The sequence below is a fragment of the Nelusetta ayraudi genome, unplaced genomic scaffold (genome assembly GCF_046127955.1).
Source record: "Nelusetta ayraudi isolate G7.1 ecotype Tasmania unplaced genomic scaffold, CSIRO-AGI_Nayr_v1 ptg000070l, whole genome shotgun sequence".
NCBI lineage: Eukaryota > Metazoa > Chordata > Actinopteri > Tetraodontiformes > Monacanthidae > Nelusetta > Nelusetta ayraudi.
In genome coordinates, this window is record NW_027466120.1 from 5787024 (window position 1) to 5804411 (window position 17388).

At 42.4% G+C, this 17388-nt stretch overlaps 3 protein-coding genes across 5 annotated transcripts; 2 read left to right on the forward strand and 1 right to left on the reverse strand.

Annotated features, from left to right (window-relative positions):
* Positions 1 to 3275: 3275 nt before the first annotated feature.
* Positions 3276 to 6258, forward strand: LOC142898967 (tubulin alpha chain-like). The gene is made up of 4 exons (XM_076042283.1): positions 3276 to 3432; positions 4597 to 4819; positions 4926 to 5074; positions 5162 to 6258. The coding sequence occupies exons 1-4, from the start codon at positions 3430 to 3432 to the stop codon at positions 6140 to 6142; spliced, it is 1356 nt and encodes a 451-aa protein (XP_075898398.1). The 5' UTR covers positions 3276 to 3429; the 3' UTR covers positions 6143 to 6258.
* A 108-nt stretch (positions 6259 to 6366) lies between these two features.
* On the reverse strand, positions 6367 to 12371 carry pmelb (premelanosome protein b). Of its 3 annotated transcripts, none has more exons than XM_076042280.1 (12): positions 12251 to 12371; positions 11415 to 11510; positions 11114 to 11260; positions 10745 to 10873; positions 10150 to 10311; positions 9668 to 10000; positions 8861 to 9061; positions 8374 to 8511; positions 8190 to 8292; positions 7882 to 8087; positions 7683 to 7773; positions 6367 to 6970 (listed from the first exon to the last, which is right to left on the reverse strand). In XM_076042280.1, the coding sequence occupies exons 1-12, from the start codon at positions 12306 to 12308 to the stop codon at positions 6808 to 6810; spliced, it is 1827 nt and encodes a 608-aa protein (XP_075898395.1). In that variant the 5' UTR covers positions 12309 to 12371; the 3' UTR covers positions 6367 to 6807. The 3 variants fall into 3 exon arrangements, with proteins under 3 accessions (XP_075898395.1, XP_075898396.1, XP_075898394.1); XM_076042281.1 differs by having other exon boundaries at positions 8861 to 8980; positions 10150 to 10314; XM_076042279.1 differs by having other exon boundaries at positions 10150 to 10314.
* A 1654-nt stretch (positions 12372 to 14025) lies between these two features.
* On the forward strand, positions 14026 to 17043 carry sarnp (SAP domain containing ribonucleoprotein). Its single transcript, XM_076042285.1, has 11 exons — positions 14026 to 14178; positions 14822 to 14921; positions 15045 to 15088; positions 15188 to 15255; positions 15422 to 15473; positions 15688 to 15761; positions 15889 to 15926; positions 16311 to 16336; positions 16431 to 16499; positions 16602 to 16688; positions 16845 to 17043. Exons 1-11 carry the CDS (start codon positions 14146 to 14148, stop codon positions 16884 to 16886), a joined length of 633 nt encoding a protein of 210 aa, XP_075898400.1. The 5' UTR covers positions 14026 to 14145; the 3' UTR covers positions 16887 to 17043.
* The last annotated feature ends 345 nt before the right edge of the window (positions 17044 to 17388 follow it).

Sequence of the window (17388 nt, forward strand, 5' to 3'; positions counted from 1 at the left end):
CCCTCGCGCCGGGAGCACCTCGCCTTCATTGGCAACTTGGCTGTCAGTTGGGTTTCCCCGGCTCCCCATTGGACGGACGCCTCTCCGCCGTAGGACCGCCTCCCTGGCCCCACCCGTGTAGCATCATCTCCTCCCATCGTGCCCATGTCCGCCCCGGCGGATGAGGAAAATGCTGCGTAATTTGCGGCGCAGCGGCCAGACACTCCCAGTCTAATATGAACAAAATAGCTTTGCAAACTCGCTCCCTGAGACTTTACTGCAATATAAGCACAAAAAATATATAGTAGTTGAAGAACAAAGAACAATATATATCAATTGAAATTAAAACATCAAGTTAAGATCATAAGTCGCTCGCAGTTATATATTTTATAATGGTATAAAGCCCATGCTGATTATAATGAAACATTTTTCTGTTGTTCAGTTCAATTTCTTTGTCTTTCATCATACTGGATTCTGACAATAAACCGCATACTCTCCTTGCAAACAAAAACATATTTCTTACTACATTTCTCTATTTTTCTAATTTATGTTTTTATGACGATAAGAATTGTGTTTTTTCTATGAATCTCTGTTTAGATGAATGTTATAGAGCTAAAAATTTTTTTTTTTAAATTTGCTGTTAGTTGTGTTATGCATAAAGAGGTCAAGCTGTCCAGTCCCACAGGAAGGACAGACAGGCCACAGAGAGCTACATACGCCCATCCCCCAGCCGTCCTCCCAAGATTTAACCATTGGTAGGAAGCGAATAACGGGGTTGCCTGGATACAGCCTAGCAACCACACAGACCGCCTTTATCTGGGGATCGGGGTCACGTGGACCAGCTTAAATGGCAGTATGAGCAGACTGCAGTGCAGCTGCCTCTATGGGGAAACATGAGACCTCTCTGGTCATCTTATTTCCAATTTCTCTCACCTTGATGCCCCGGCAGGTAAAATAAGCCACAAACAAAGCTAAAAATACACAACAAATTGTTTAAAAATAATCTCTTTGACAGAAAATATAACATGAGAATGCTTGTTGGGTGTGGCCACTGCGGAATAAAGGCCAGCATCAGGTTAGGTAAGCTCTATTGTCGACACAAATCATCAAAGCAATTGGTCACACAAAACCTCTTTCTTCCCTGCAGACAGTATAGCTGCAGTGTCTACGGTCCCTGTCTAAAAGATTTAAACACATACACTGCAGTGTAACAGACTCAAATGACTTTGTAGAAACAGAGACAGTAAATACGGCTGCGAACAACAAAGGAAAATATGATAGCAGTTTTTCATAAAAAAAAAAAAAAAGATATTCTCCTTCACAGGAGCTGCTGGAAATCGTGCTGGAAAGGCATTTCGGTTTTGGTTATCACATTAACTCAAAGCTAATGGCACTTGTAAAATGTTGCTGAATCACAATTTAAAAGTCTTGGAAGGAAGGAATGATGCACAATCATCGCCCTGACCTTTTTAAACTGTGAAATAAATCCAATGCTTCCAAGGAGTGCACTAATATTTTTAATGCATTGGCTTAAAAACATTCTCTCTCTCTCTCTCTCTCTCTCTCTCTCTCTCTCTCTCTCTCTCTCTCTCTCTCTCTCTATCGTTTAATGTGTTATCTTATATCCCGCTGGCTGATGATGGACTATTGTTTTCTGAACATGATTGTATGTCAAGACTATCGTGGATCAAAAATATTCTGTTACTAATTGAAAATCCCTTTGTTTTATTTGGACTTTGTCTGTTCTAAATACACGCACATGGACCCCCCACCCCTACTGTAACAGATGGAAAACATGCTTAGCAACGTTGGTGGGGATCATATTCCCTTTTAGCGGGATGCAGGGCAATTGCTGTCTGACGCCATGAAGGACCACTCCCATCTCCAGCATTCCCATCATCCCCTCTCCTCTCCTCTTGGTGTGCAGCTGGTGAGACCATCCCAGACTCGCAGCTGCTGGGGGCGGGGACACAATGAGGACGTGTGTGTGTGTGTGTGTGTGTGTGTGTGTGTGTGTGTGTGTGTGTGTGTGTGTGTGTGCGTGTGAATCTACTCTACAATAGTCATACCTCCCCTTATACTGCTTGGTGGGGTATTTTAAATAAGACAGAACAGTTGTCTACTGCAATATACGGTTGTTTAAATGCTGCCTGGCTTGAATATGCTTTGAGAACCAAGCCGCTTTTCAAATGCTTTTCATTTCTCTGCAGGATTCATAACAGCTTAGAGGTGATCCGAGCCAGTTGAACGCGTTGAAACCCTGCACCACCACCAACAACAATTCAGTATTCAGCTCTGCAGCAATTTCTGTTCCTCATACAGTGTGGGGCAGAGGCAGAGGCAGAGGAAGCTCAGCCCCCAACATCAGCAGCTGAGCTACAGTGAGTGGCCGACGACAGAGACAGAGACACGCAGACATGCAACCACGTGATCGGCCCACAGCGTGACATCATTGCGGAGTATCTGGGACAAAGAAGGAGGAGTGTAGCTGGAGAGAGCCGGCCGGTCGCCATGGCGGCAGGCTTCGTTCGGCACGCAGCATTCCGCACACCGGCCTCTCTCTGCGGCTCTACCGCCAAGGTGATGGCATGTTTCGGAGGCACCAACGCATTTATTTATTTATTTTTTGCGCATTTTGTCGCGATGCGCCACGACTACCAGTCGAGCATATGTAAAAGCTTACAAGCTTTTGTGAACAGGAGCCATATTGAAAGCCTGATTTGCCACGCCCAAATCAATGATCCACATCCCCATCATGCATTAAAGAAAATCTCTTTGTCTGAAGACATAGCATTTATTATGGGAATGAACGACACCGCCGTAAATCCAGTTTTCGATTTTTTGTTGTTGCTGTTGTTGAAAATTATATCCAAAGAAGCTTATGAAAGCTATTTGAAAAGGCTTGAACCAGACCCCCGAACCCCCTTCTTAAGAAAAGCATATTGCTAAATAGTTCTAGTAACTTGAATTTTTTTTAGTCCTCAGGACAATTTTATATCTGACGTTGTAGTCTCATTTCTGCCTTAGACCAAGCCTGTAATTTTTTTTTTTTAATACCTTTTTTTAATGGACTCCTGTAAAGCACTTACATGTATTTCATGTACAGCGGTCTAAAAATAAGATCAATTATTAATAACATTATTTATCATTGAAAATCTGATAAATTGTGAAAACTTCTTCATTCAAATATTGAACATTGTAGATTAGACATAATTACGAAGAGAAGGTGTGCATCTAATATAGTTTTTTTTTTTTTTTTTTTTTTTCCTTCAAGCGCGCAGGAACAAATGCCCGTCCACTGCGCGTATAAATTGGAAAGCGCCGCCCTCCCATTCAGCAGTTGTTGCACCGACCCCGTTGGGTACAAGACGCGACGCAAAACCACCCTTCATTTTCTTCACATTTCCTCCTCCTCCTCCTCCTCCTCCTCCTCCTCGAAACCCAGACAAAATGGTGAGTTTACCTTTCTTTCGTCTGTGTTTTATTTACTGTTGTTGTTATAAATGCGGAAACAAAGCCGATCTTCCGATTTTACACCTACGACGTGTAATTCGGATTACAGAGGTCCTGTTAAGTCATCGCAACATGTATGTTCTCGTCCATTCGGTGCCTTTCGTCTACCTGCGGTTTTAAAATGCGCGTTTACAGATAAGCGGAGTGGTGCTGATGTGATTGGTGTGCAGCAGTGGCACGTTGTGATGGGAACAATGCGCCCTCCTCCATTATTCACATTTCAGACAACCGGCATAATGATAAAGGTGGCTTTTCCAGGACTTCTACATTAAATAAGTTGTTATTACCTCGTGTTGAGCCCATTCTTAAATAGAATTGAACGTCAGTCCAATATTGCAAATGAAGTGCACCTTGCAAATGAAGCCCTAGCCAATTGCCAGGCTGGGAGGGGCGGACTGGGTGGTGATGGATGGAGGTTGCACACATCATTGTCCATTTCGGAGATACGGCAGCAGCAAATTAGCTTTCGATTTTTTGTAAAAATGAATGCCGCGTTGTTGTTGTTGTTGTTGGTTTTTTTTTAAACACGTGTCTCCTCCTTCTAAAACCGTTCACATTTTCAATTGAAAAAACATTCTAGGCACATTTGTCCTCAGATAAATGACGTCATACACAGACCGATACGATCCTGAGCGGCACAATTGGGTGGGGGAGGCTCGCTCGTTTATCACCGCAACATCCGCGGGTGTTGGGCAACCTCAAGGCATCGGAGCAAGTGGAATTTTCCAGACCGGCGTGCACGCGTCGCGCGGTCGCGAATTTGCATTCGTGCTGTCGCTTTGGCAGAAAGGGGGAGTAGTAAAGAACAAAAAAGACAGTGGAGGAGGAGGAGGAAAGACGACTGCAGCCTCTTGCCACAGCAAAATGCAGCTTCAGGCATTTCTGCATCCTGCTGACGGTGGTGCAGGGAGGAGCCTCCTGCTGCATTCACTGTTCATTGCAGATCCTCATCTCAAATTAACAGTAGTGCTAGTCTTTAGAGGGATGGACGATTTAAAATATTAAATATCTATTGAGTTTGCTTCAGGCTCACAGCAACAGTTGCTATAAATAATGTGACATTTCAGGAAACGTGTGAATAACTCTTTCACTTCCTCCCCACAGCGTGAGTGCATCTCCATCCACGTCGGCCAGGCTGGTGTCCAGATTGGTAATGCCTGCTGGGAGCTTTACTGCCTTGAACATGGGATCCAGCCGGACGGACAGATGCCCAGTGACAAGACTCTTGGAGGAGGAGATGATTCCTTCAACACCTTCTTCAGTGAGACTGGAGCTGGAAAGCACGTCCCCAGGGCTGTCTTTGTGGACCTGGAGCCCACTGTCATCGGTATGTATGATCCCTGGTGGCGCATTATAAATTCATCCACCTAGAGAATAAATATCTTTTATAATGTGAAGCACACCTGATGAAAGGTCTATTTTGATGTCCATAGATGAGGTGCGCACTGGGACCTACCGCCAGCTGTTCCACCCTGAGCAGCTGATCACTGGCAAGGAGGATGCGGCCAACAACTACGCCCGTGGACACTACACCATCGGCAAAGAAATCATTGACCTGGTTCTGGACAGGATCCGCAAGCTGGTGGGTAAAAAATGAAGAGAGTGAAATGAAATGTAGCTCCAGAATGCCCCAATGAGATGACAAGAGTTTCCTTATTGTTTGCCACAGGCTGACCAGTGCACAGGCCTCCAGGGCTTCCTGGTGTTCCACAGCTTTGGTGGCGGCACCGGCTCTGGTTTCACCTCCCTGCTGATGGAGCGTCTGTCTGTGGACTACGGCAAGAAGTCCAAGCTGGAGTTCTCCATCTACCCAGCTCCCCAGGTGTCCACAGCTGTTGTGGAGCCCTACAACTCCATCCTGACCACTCACACCACCCTGGAGCACTCTGACTGTGCCTTCATGGTGGATAACGAGGCCATCTACGACATCTGCCGCAGGAACCTCGATATCGAGCGTCCCACTTACACCAACCTCAACAGGTTGATCAGTCAGATCGTTTCCTCCATCACTGCCTCCCTCCGTTTCGATGGTGCGCTGAATGTTGATCTGACAGAGTTCCAGACCAACTTGGTGCCATATCCCCGTATCCACTTCCCTCTGGCCACATACGCCCCTGTCATCTCAGCTGAGAAGGCCTACCACGAGCAGCTCTCAGTTTCTGAGATCACCAACGCTTGCTTTGAGCCAGCCAATCAGATGGTCAAGTGTGACCCTCGCCACGGCAAGTACATGGCTTGCTGCCTGCTGTTCCGTGGTGACGTGGTGCCCAAAGATGTGAACGCTGCCATCGCCACCATCAAAACCAAGCGCACCATCCAGTTTGTGGACTGGTGTCCAACTGGTTTCAAGGTTGGCATCAACTACCAGCCCCCCACTGTGGTCCCTGGTGGTGACCTGGCCAAGGTCCAGAGGGCTGTGTGCATGCTGAGCAACACCACTGCTATCGCAGAGGCCTGGGCTCGCCTTGACCACAAGTTTGATCTGATGTACGCTAAGCGTGCCTTTGTTCACTGGTATGTGGGTGAGGGTATGGAGGAGGGAGAGTTCAGCGAGGCCAGAGAGGACATGGCAGCTCTGGAGAAGGATTATGAGGAGGTGGGAGTCGACTCCATTGAGGGTGAGGGAGAGGAGGAAGGAGAAGAATACTAAAAGGACATGGTGGAATTAACAGGAAACAGTTGCTGTCTGCTATTGAATGCATTCCATAACAAATGTCCTCTCAATTACCGGTTTGGCTCTGTTGAAAATAAAATTCCTGACGTGAATCTTTTGTCTCCTATCTCTTTATTCATTCTCCTACACATTAAGGTTGACTCAACGCTCAGTTTAGTCTTCAGTTAAATATCCTAATAATGACCTTATGTGAAGCTAAGCTTTGACATTTTATGATTCAATGTGATCAATCAAACGAAGTAATATACATTTAAATGTTTCTATTTTCATTGTCTAACTTATGTTTCTGTGTTGTGTGATACACATCATCTGGCAGTAAAAAGTGTCCTGAATCCTATGAATAGCTCAAAAAGCAAAAATAATACATCACAACTTTCAAACAGCAAGGTTTAATGGAAAAAACACCCCAAATCAGTTTTGTCAAATCAAAGTAAGTGCTTCAATAACACAGCTTGGCTCAGGTAGGTATAAAATAAAAAAAATCAGTATGACTATTGAAATGCTTGATCAAATATCCATATTTCATTAGAAAACATGTAAAAAAAAGAAAAGAAAAAAGAGACAGTATAAAAGACATCCCCAAGAGACATAATTTCAACATTGCTTGGTTTCATATGTGGTTGTGTGGCACTTGGGGTAGTTCACACTGGTCTGTCCTGCAGCAGGGGACAGTTGTCCACAGTTCCTCTTTGATTGAGAAGGTTCCAGAACACTGAAGGTCCGGAGCAGCTGTGAGCTTGGGTAGGCTGCAGTTGTCCAGACACGATCAAGTTGTCCTTCAGAGGGCGGTAGGACTTAAAGTGCCTGTTGCGTACAAAAACAAAGTTCACACACGTTCAAATATTTTTGTGCTTTATGGGCAAAGCAGAAAATGTCTTCTGTGATGGTACAATCTGTTCCTGAAAGTCATTTGAATTGAAAATGAACAGTATCATCAGTCTCCTCTGTCATTTGTTTTCTGCCAATTTCATCCAATATGCATGTTTTTTGCTACTGAAGACAATAGGCCAAAAGAAAAACCCAACTCTACTTCACAAGTCCAAATTCTAGACAATCATTCTTGCTCGGGTTCAATTGTAAATCATCACAAACACTAACTGAAAAGCAATTTTCAGTCTGCTTTTCCAACAAAATAAAGACTATGCCTTGATTTTGACTTATGCAGCCAACCAAAATTAGAGAGAAAGTCTTATTTTTTTTTCAACTGCTGTCAAATTAAAACATGAGTAAAATATCCTTGTATGCATCACTTAAATTACTTGAAACAGGGAATCAGTGCTAAGGAGGGAGATTATTATTATTATTATTATTATTATTATTATTATTATTATTATTATTATTATTATTATTATTATTTTTAAATACGGCACAGCACGACTTATTACATTTGATTAGCTGTGTAAAGGTTGACCAACGTAAAACACTTTGGTTCTGAAGTTATTAGGTTTATTAGTTATATAAGGTGAGTGAACATATAGCATATGGGCCAGAGACTCAACTGAAAGAAGTTTCTTACTTGTAAGTATAAGCCACGATGCCCACAGCTAGAACCAGTACCAGGACACCCAACACTGCGGCGATAGAGCCGGGAGAAGACAGCCCAGAACCTGCAACAGAGACCACACTGTCACGAACACAAGTGTACACTAGTGGAAAAAAATTGTAATGTAATGCTGTGTGTGTTCTTGTGTGTGTGTGTGTTCTTGTGTGTGTACCCATGTCAACGCTGACTTTGGCAGTGGCGGCAGCTAAGCTGACGTCATTGGCCAGAGACACATTTATGCAGTAGACGCCCGAGTCGTTGAAGAAGTGACGCAGCACTAGCTGACACTGTTTGGAGGGCTCCACCATGTTGCAGGCCGTGTGAATCGGCCTCATGCACTCTGCGTCCAGAATCACAGTGCACACCTCTTTAGGCAGGCTGAGCACAGAGGGTCGAGTCGAGGGAGTGAGTTGACAGTAAAAATGGTTTACAATAATGGTAACATGGTTATGAAAATGTTTTAAAAAATGATGTTTTTACCTCCCCTGGCAGGTAACAGTGATATCTAAGACATTTTTGTCCTTTTCTTGTGTTGCCATCACTGTGTTGTCCATTTGGATGATGTCCACTCTCTCGATACCCTCTGAATACAAAGACAAGGTGATCGCTCGATGGAAGTTCAGTGTGAAGTTGCGTCGCGACGGCTAATTGAAAGGCTTCTTACCGAACACTTCAATGCCGGTGCAGAAGGAGCCGTAGCGATATATGACACAGTCGTCATCTGAGGCGTTTTTATCAGCTTCCCTTTTAGACTTCAGAGCCACCGTCGCTTGGCCTGTCAGTGTCACCACACGCTTTACACCTGTGGTGGATAAACAAGCACAAAATTGGTACGCAACAAACAATCATTACAAAGCATCATGACTGACTGCTTATCATTCCAATCAACCTGCCTCAAATCACATTGGTTTGTATTGTATTAGCTGGTCTTGTTCAACGCTAATTAAGTGTTGCTTCAAATGTTTGTTGCACCTAATTTGTGCTGAACCACAGACAGCGAAATGAATGACTGATGAAGGAATGATGAATGTTTTGGTGTTTCCTTTGTACAAAAACATTTTTTTTTTGCTTTTGCTGAAAGAATCTGAGCAGGTGTGCGACAGCCTCTGTTCCAAACATTGTACCTACTGCAAGTTTGTTTGAACTCTTACCATCAGCTGGCATGTCATTACTGTCCAGTGAAGGGGTCTCAGCCACGGTGGGCGATTCCTGTGCAGGCTGAGCGGTGGAGGCAGTGGAAGCTTCGTCCTCAGTGTTGTCCTCTTCTGTGTCTGATGGAACGACAACACTTTGTCCTGTCACCTTGGCAGAAATCGTCATGGGGGCTGCAGTTGCCAGCGCAGGAGCTCTCACTACATGGGAGTGGGGGGTGGGGATCACTGGGTTACAACTGCACAGGATATTTTTATGTTGCTGTCTTGTGTCACTATTTAATATATCATTTACACTTAATTTTCATCTGTTAGATAAGAATATCAGATCGCAACAACAACAGTGCTGTAAATTTTGCGGTATTGCAGTGATGAAAGTGTCTCAGCGTCAACAGTGAAATATGATGATGTACATGCCTCTTGCACAAGAAGAGGAAGGCCTAGACCAGAGTGGGAGTGATGACCACAGCTATCATTAGCCCATCATCACAAACCAATAAGTGGACTTACCACTGAGATGTTATTATTCAGCAGGATTTTGGTCTTGCTACATCCATATACAACAGACTCATGACAAGTGTAGTTCTCAAGAATTTTGTGGACTCTGGTTCTATCAAAGGTTTTAGCAATTTGTTCTTTTCCCTGTATACCCTATTGATGAGACAGTGAAACTAATTTAAATGTAAGCAACACTAAATCCTGCAGTTCAAATTGTGAGTCAGATGTACAGTAAACCTGTTTCAACAGCAATGTGACATGTGGCTTAACAGGAGATGGCTTTCGAGATCTCCACCCACGTTTGCTTACCTGTGGTGCCGTGGTTGGTAGGCGGAGTAGGGGCCTTGGTTGTTGGGTCGACTGGCAGGTCACAGGCCTTGTCTGGAATCACAGCCTGGACCACCACCTGAGGCTTGAACGAGCCAGAGTTGATGTAGGTGTGAGTCACCGTCAGCTCTCGGGATATCAGGGCTCCGCTCTGATCTCCAAAGTCCCAGTTGAAGGTGATGTCCGCGTTGCTGAGGTACTCGCTGGGGTCATGGAGGGTGACTGTGAAGGCGATGGCCTTGTTCTGGATGAAACGCAGGTCTCCAGACACAATGTCGTTCACTTGGTCCAGGGAGACGGCAAAGGGTATTTGATCTGAGGAGAACACCAGAGTAAGAAAAAGATCTGTGCACCAACACTACTGGATTTTATAGTAATAGATGTAGTAAGATTTTTACAACTCAGAGAATTTAAAGATTGTGCAACCTTTTCCACAAATAGAACTTCAATGACCCGTAACCCACCGGTGATTGAGAACTGAGTGGAGGCGTATCCCATAGGAATGAACTTCTCCCTGCCACGGTAGTGGTAGATCACAATGTCCATGGTGTAGGAGCCCAGTGGGACATCGTCTGTATCAATGGTCAGGGAGGAGGAGGGGCCGTCTGCCACCTGCCAGTACCGACCTGCTTAAAGAACATCCAGAGCCCAATGAATATAGAACTGCACTTCTGTCTTTTCACTTCTAGTTGTGAACCACATTCTAGTAGGTAAAGACTGGAAAATGTGTCCATGATCCATTGTCTTTGCCTTTAATAACACTGTTAGTGACATGCTTTTCTAAGTGTTAATATAATAATTGACCATTATTTTTTAGTATGCTTTTTATTTTGTATGCATTTTTTGGGATCTTTGTCCTCAAAATGTGTGTTTGCAAATATTCTTCTCTTGTCATTTATTGCTCGTTTCTAGAGCGTTGGCCTAATGGAGAGAAGTAATCTGGTCATATGATAGAGCTCATACATAATCCACCCGGGGTCATGATTTAGGCCAAAATAAACCCTGTGACCCGGACAAGAATCATATATATGTGTAAGTTAAGGCCGCAGCTTCACTCACCCCAGGCCTTCCACACAAACACATAATTTGGGTTTTGGTCTTTCTTAATTGGTTCCCCATCAGGAAACACAGCCTCCCAGTCAGTGTCCTTGGAGGGGTAAACTGGCTCAGACTCGCGGTACTTTGTTCCTGGGAATGACAATGGCTGTCATGACTATGAACAAACAAACAAACAAACAAACAAACAAACAAACAAACAAACAAGAAAAAAACTGCAGTGGAAACAAAGCTTGCTGCTATGTGAGGCTTCAGGCCAGTTTAGTTTTTTTTTTTTTTAAATCCGAACCCTGAAATAAAGGCTTAATAGTAGAAAGGGTTCCTAGAGAGAATAAAGGACAGTATTGGAGAGTGTGCATGCGCGCGTCTCACCATTGACTGTGCAGTCTTCAGCCCAAACTACATCTCCACTGGGCAGCACCTTCTGCGTGTGGGGGAACTCCAAATCAATAGTGAAGGTCACTTTTGCTCCAGTCAAGGTGGGCGAATCGTTGGCGACATTAAACAGCACCCTCCCACCTGAATGATGAAGACAGGAGGATAGTGGTATAGACAGTGATACGACAAAAGAATTAAACCCACAGGGATCCGACGTCTTTGTGCCAGCACATTTCCCATCTCTTTGCACTGTCACTGGCAGACAGAAAGACACCTTTCCCCTTTGATTTGTTACCTTTCCAGGAGTCTTTGTATCGTGAGTCTCCATCTTTCCAGATTGGGTACATCTTGGTGTTCCATGATGGATAACGGATGAAACGGTTTCTGGGCTCTGAATTACAAAATCAATAATAATCAATAATAATAATCACACTAATTTCAATATTAACGTTTGTACATGTTAGGTGTGTATGCAACCCCTGTAAAAAAAACAACAACAAAAATATTTACTTTTCTATTTAAGTTTGATACTCCTGTTGTGCTACGTACGCTATTCATTTGTAGATGTTACAGAAAAAGTATTCATGCAATATACTAATATGAAGCAAAAAAAAAATCCAGCAGGTACCTAATGTGCTCTAGTTGATTTCAGTAAAAACTCACAGTTTTTATATGTTCATTTAAATATAATGTGATACCTCATAAGTAGGTGAATGCCACTAAAGGTGACTCCCAAATCCCTCTCATGTGATGCTCAGCTGAGTGTGCGCGTGAGTTTATCGCACATCAACAACATCACAGGGCTGACTTCACGTTAAACACTAAGGTGCATGAAAGAAGCTACCCATCCCACTTTAAAACATGATTTTCATGGCATATAGTGACTGTTGCCGTTTTTACATACACAAGGAATTTTCAGCAGGCAAACACTACTCCTAACATTAATGCTACTACTTATAATGACAATTAGAAATAACTACACCTGTAATTTACTTCTGTCACAAATTGCCAAGAAAGCTTAAGTAACTGGAGTCCTACAAATAAAACACAATTCCTCCCTCTATTAGTTCTTTCTACAATAGCTGAAAAAGAGTAAGTGTCTGAAGCAGCAGGTTTTAGTTTTGCACTTACTTGCCACAGCGTGTGAAGCTACAGCCAGAAACACCAACAGGACAACAGACGTCTGCATGGTCAGTGAGCCTCCTCTCTCCCAAATGTCCCTTTTGTGAGGACCGGATAGCAGAAACACGGCTTTATAAACTCTCTGCTCGGCTCCACATTGTAGAGGGCGAGGCCATCCCCCCTCCTCCGCAAGGCCTGGTAGACTGACCCTCCTCCAGTCAGATCTGGCTGGCGCTGGGTGGTGGGTGGGGAGCGGGGGGGTGTCGGGGGCACCTGCATTGCTGCCGATTTGTGTTTGTACAGTAATAAGGCAAGTCTAAGAGAGATTACCGTATGCTCATACAGTAGGAAAGTGCTGCTTAATCGCTTGAGAGGCAGAATTCCACATGTGCATGGCAACACATCACGAGACACACTCAAACAAAGGAAATCACTTTTACAACTTGTCACAGCCAGTTTAGTGACAGTAGATATTAAGGTCACTTCCACTGTACTTAGAAGTTTAAAGAGAAACAAACATTGCATTGTTGTACTGTTTCTAGTTTGGAATAGGAAGCATGATTCACCTGCTGATGTTCCCCATCATATTTCAAATGTGGGGATTATTTAAATGTACTATCGTATATTGCATACGTTGATATATCTTGTTTACAGTACAAAGGGGAATTACATTGTAAATATTTTTATTTCAAATTTTAGTTTGGCGTCAAAAAAAATATTTGAAGAGGAGTTTTGGGGTTTGAAGCATGAGGGGTGATTCTACCAAAGCATGTGCTATTAACAACAATGAAACTTTGCCTAAATCTGTGGCAAAATCACCTGATCCGTTTTGGGCTTATTTGGGCAATCATGTGCAGATTTAGTTCTTGATTCATGTCAGTAGTTATAATTACTGACCCCAAAATCCACAGACTTTAAAAGGTCCCAAATACGTTTAAAATGCTTCCATTGGGTCCATGATTTACAAAGTCTAATCAAATGTCTGAAATGTGTAGTGGTTATTAGAAATGCTTTTTGTGTGTCATTAGAATAGCAGGTCACACTGTCAGCTAAGAGAGGCTGTGCTTGAAAAATGGGAGGAATGCGGCGTTAATGAGGATTACTATCGCACTTGTGACTCCCTAAATTCATCCGGCTTTGTCCTCCTGCACCCCAAGAATTATAAAGTGACTGTTGAAAGATTTTTTGTCTCCATATCGTATGCCAAACTGTTTAAACCTCTTTTCAAACAATGTCAGCATTCATAGCAAATCCTCATTTTCAACCAGTTTCATCTGTGGCTACCATGAACTCTGTAACTCCCTGCAGGCCTCAGTATACATGCACATACATGGCCATCATATGAATATAATGCTGCTCCATTAAAAAAAACCCCCAAAAAACCAAAAAAACTTTCCTGATAGAGGGTTATATTATCAAATTAGGTTAGATAAGTTTGCACTGGCTAAAATGTGCATCCTAATTTAAAAGTTAACTTGCAGAATAATGACCAGACATGGATGTCCTAATATATATATTGAAAACATTGAACATGTAACTTTGACTCAAAGTAATTACATCAGTCATGAAATATTGCATGTGGAATTAAGATTAAATATGGTGTCTGATTTGGACAGGATCAGGTTTGGACAATGACATGTACTGGTATAATATATACCAGTATAACATATACCAGTTAAATGTACGTAGTGTTACAAGAATTGTGCCTAAACAGCCTTTGTATCATTACTCGCTCCTCATATGGCTGACAGTTGCTAAATTTGTCCAGCAGGCTGTAATCGGGAGTTTTCTTTGCACGGCTGCAGTTCAGGAGACCGTCCCATAGAGGCCGCTGCAATATAACTGATATACTTGCTTCGTCGCGCCGCTGAGTTTGATCTGAGGAAGTACTTTAACAAGGAAAGATGGCCGAAGTAGTGGAGCTGCAGAAGCTAAAGGTTGGTTAAGCATTAAACGTGTTTTTATCAGACACCGTAGATCTGGTAGTTGCTTTATTGTTTTCAGGAGTAATCACAAGTGACTTAACGTGACTGCGCACTTCCGGTGCTTAAACAAGCTGTTTTCGCGGGCATGACAACCGGCGTGTTCACGTTGTTCTTACAGCTGCCAAGCTAACCTGGCTATCAAGAAAACGTTTAATCAAATACTAAGTTTTTCTTTATCTCAGTGTGCTCGAAGTCGGAGATATTTAAAGAGAGAAAAAAAAGTTGACCGCTGTTTTTATTTTAGAGGCGTCAAACCTCCCCGTTTACAGCGTCTTCATTCAGCCGTAATCAAGCTTGTTTGACCTACATTCGATTATTCCCACTATAACTAACCGGCTGGGAAACCAAGCGTCGCCACATGTAATCATCATACTGTCTTTAGAATGTAAAAAAAAATGCAAAACTTCAGCCCCGTTATATATGTATTCCTCAAATTAACACAGCACCATAAGCGAATACCTGGATTCAGTCAGGTCGAGAATAAGGTTTAATGACTATTCGACCTACGAAACCTATTGGTAGCATGTCGGTTGTAGCCGTCTCAAAATGCTAACACCCCTTTTTCTTGTTGTTGTTGTTGTTGTTATTCTTCTAGCTTGCTGAGTTGAGACAGGAGTGTGAGGCCCGAGGTTTAGAAACCAAGGGAAACAAAGGAGAACTAATTGCCAGGCTGCAGGCTTATCTGGACGAGCATGGTAAGATGGAAAACAACTTTTTACAGAGACGTTTTTACGTCTCATAGATGCATTTCGTGACGCTTTGATACTGAGGGTAAAATCACTGACCTTTGCCCTTTTTACTTCATGGGAAATTTCCAGAAGAAGATGTGGATGTAGATGACGTGCTGGCCGAGGACACAGAGGTAATGTTTCACTGTTTGAGCTTTTTATCAATATTTTTTTTTAAACCCCTTGTCTGTTTATCTTTAGGTTTGTGATATGGTGTTTTTATTTCTTTCCAGGACTTCCCTAAAGTTGAGACTGCCAACAATGGGGATGCCATCAAGGACTCAGAGACGGCTGAGGAGTTGTAGGTTCATTTTTATTTTGGTTTTCTGACCGCAAAACCAGCACACAAAAAAACAAAAACAAAACGACATCTCAACGTTACCATAAAATAAAACATAATAACCTTGTACTATTTGTGGTTGTATATATACTTATTGTGTGTTACTGCTTGACCTGCCTTTTTTCAGGCCTGCTGAAAAGAAAGTGGTTAAAATTACACCTCCCACATCTGCAACTGAAGTAAGTGTGGTCATTTTTGAATAAGTTTATGATGCAACTACAGGCCTATAATTTCAGGTTCAGCTTTGGCTGTTGAAATAATTACTTGGAATATCAAAAACTAAAGACTAAACTGTCTAAGAAGAACCGTTCCTGAACCTGCGTGCAACAGAACCTCTTCTTACACTCGCAACTGCCCTGATCTTGATATTGAATTTAAATTTCAATTGAACAGAAACTACAGATGAGAGCTGAACGTTTCAACATACCGGCTACTGCTGAAAGCAAAAAGGCTGTTCGTGCTGCAAGGTAATTCACATTAATTCAACGTTTTCTTTGTGTGCCTGTTATGTCACCTTGTCAGTTTATCTCATGCTGTGGTTGCCAGTCGACACCAACATAACACAACACATGCAATTTCCGTTCTTTTTTTCAGGTTTGGGTTACCAGCGGAAGCTTCCAGTCCCTCCCCAGGTCTGTTCCAATTCATTTATTATGCTTATTAAAAAAAAATAAAAATAAAATTAAAACATTTTTTCATTTTCTGTCTTTATCTATTTGTTCAATCTCACTGAAAGGCAGCTGACCATCTGCCTCATGGTGTTTATGGTTTCAAACCCTCAGCTTCTTCAACAATTATGTTGTAGTTTCTTAACTCCTTCTAACTTGACTTCTTTCTAAGTCATGGGGTAATGTGTCATTACAAGGATTGAGATGTAGCCACTGAAAATAGAAATGTTATGTTTCTTTACACATCAGTACTAAGAGAAAAAATACCTTTATTTTTCCTATACACTTATTTGTGCTATCTACCTGCCCTTTCTTACCCTACCTTTTGACATTTATTTTCCCCAACAGGCGCAGTTGCAAACAGTAAATCACCTGTAAGTGTTGAATAATGACTCTGTCACTGCACGGTTTTCTTCCCCCAGTTAATGAGAGAACTTTTAACACTTGTGACTTCTTGTCTCCATGAAGGTGAACGTGGATCAGCTGAAGAAGAGAGCGGAACGCTTTGGGCTGAGCGTTTCTTCTGTTTCACAAAAGGTACAGTTGCTGGTGTAACCTGTACTTGCTTGTTTGATTAGTTTCAGCCTCCTGCCACGGCATTTTGTTTAATTGTTTTGTTTTTTTTGCCATTTTTTCTAGATTGAAGAGGATGAAAAGCTGAAGAAGCGAAAGGAGAGATTTGGCGCCTTGACAAGCGCAGGTTCAGCCACTTCTCCTGATGTTGAGGTTTGTTTTCTGCACACTGGTCTCTGCATTTCACTTTGTGTCTCAGTTTCTACATTTTATAATTCAATTATAATGTAGCAGCAATTTGCAAAAGACCTGTGGTGAAGGAGTTTGAGGCTCAAAGACATTATTCTTTCTCTCCTTTTTTTTTTACAGGCAAAGAAAAAGAAGCGTGCTGAGAGATTTGCAATTGCATGATTTCTTTTTTTTTTCTTTTTTCTTTTTTTTACTTTAGAATCTCGTGATTCATTAACCAGTAATGATGTTGTTTTAGGGCTGTCGGCACACTGCTTTACCTTCCTGTTCAATTTATAACATTTTATGTTTTAAAATAAATGGTTTTCATTTTTTGCTATCTGCTTTTCTTATGTTTTCTTCCTCTTATGTCCTATCTTTTTTTGGTGTCTTATCTTGGCATTTTGGTGCAGTTACTTGGTTTTATTAGACATTTCTGGCAGTTTTAACCTTCCCACAGCTCTTATATTTGCCGTATACACTTCATGGTTGAAGTTATGTTGATTATTGCAGACTTAAATCACAAAACTAGGGACTTCATTTGGATCATTGTATTACCCAACATTATTTTAATGCGAAGACAGTCCACGACTGTTGCAATACTGCAACTCCACTTCTCTACACTTGGGGGCAGTGTTGGTTAACGGGTGAAAATCATACTGAAACGTCAACGCGCTGAAATCTT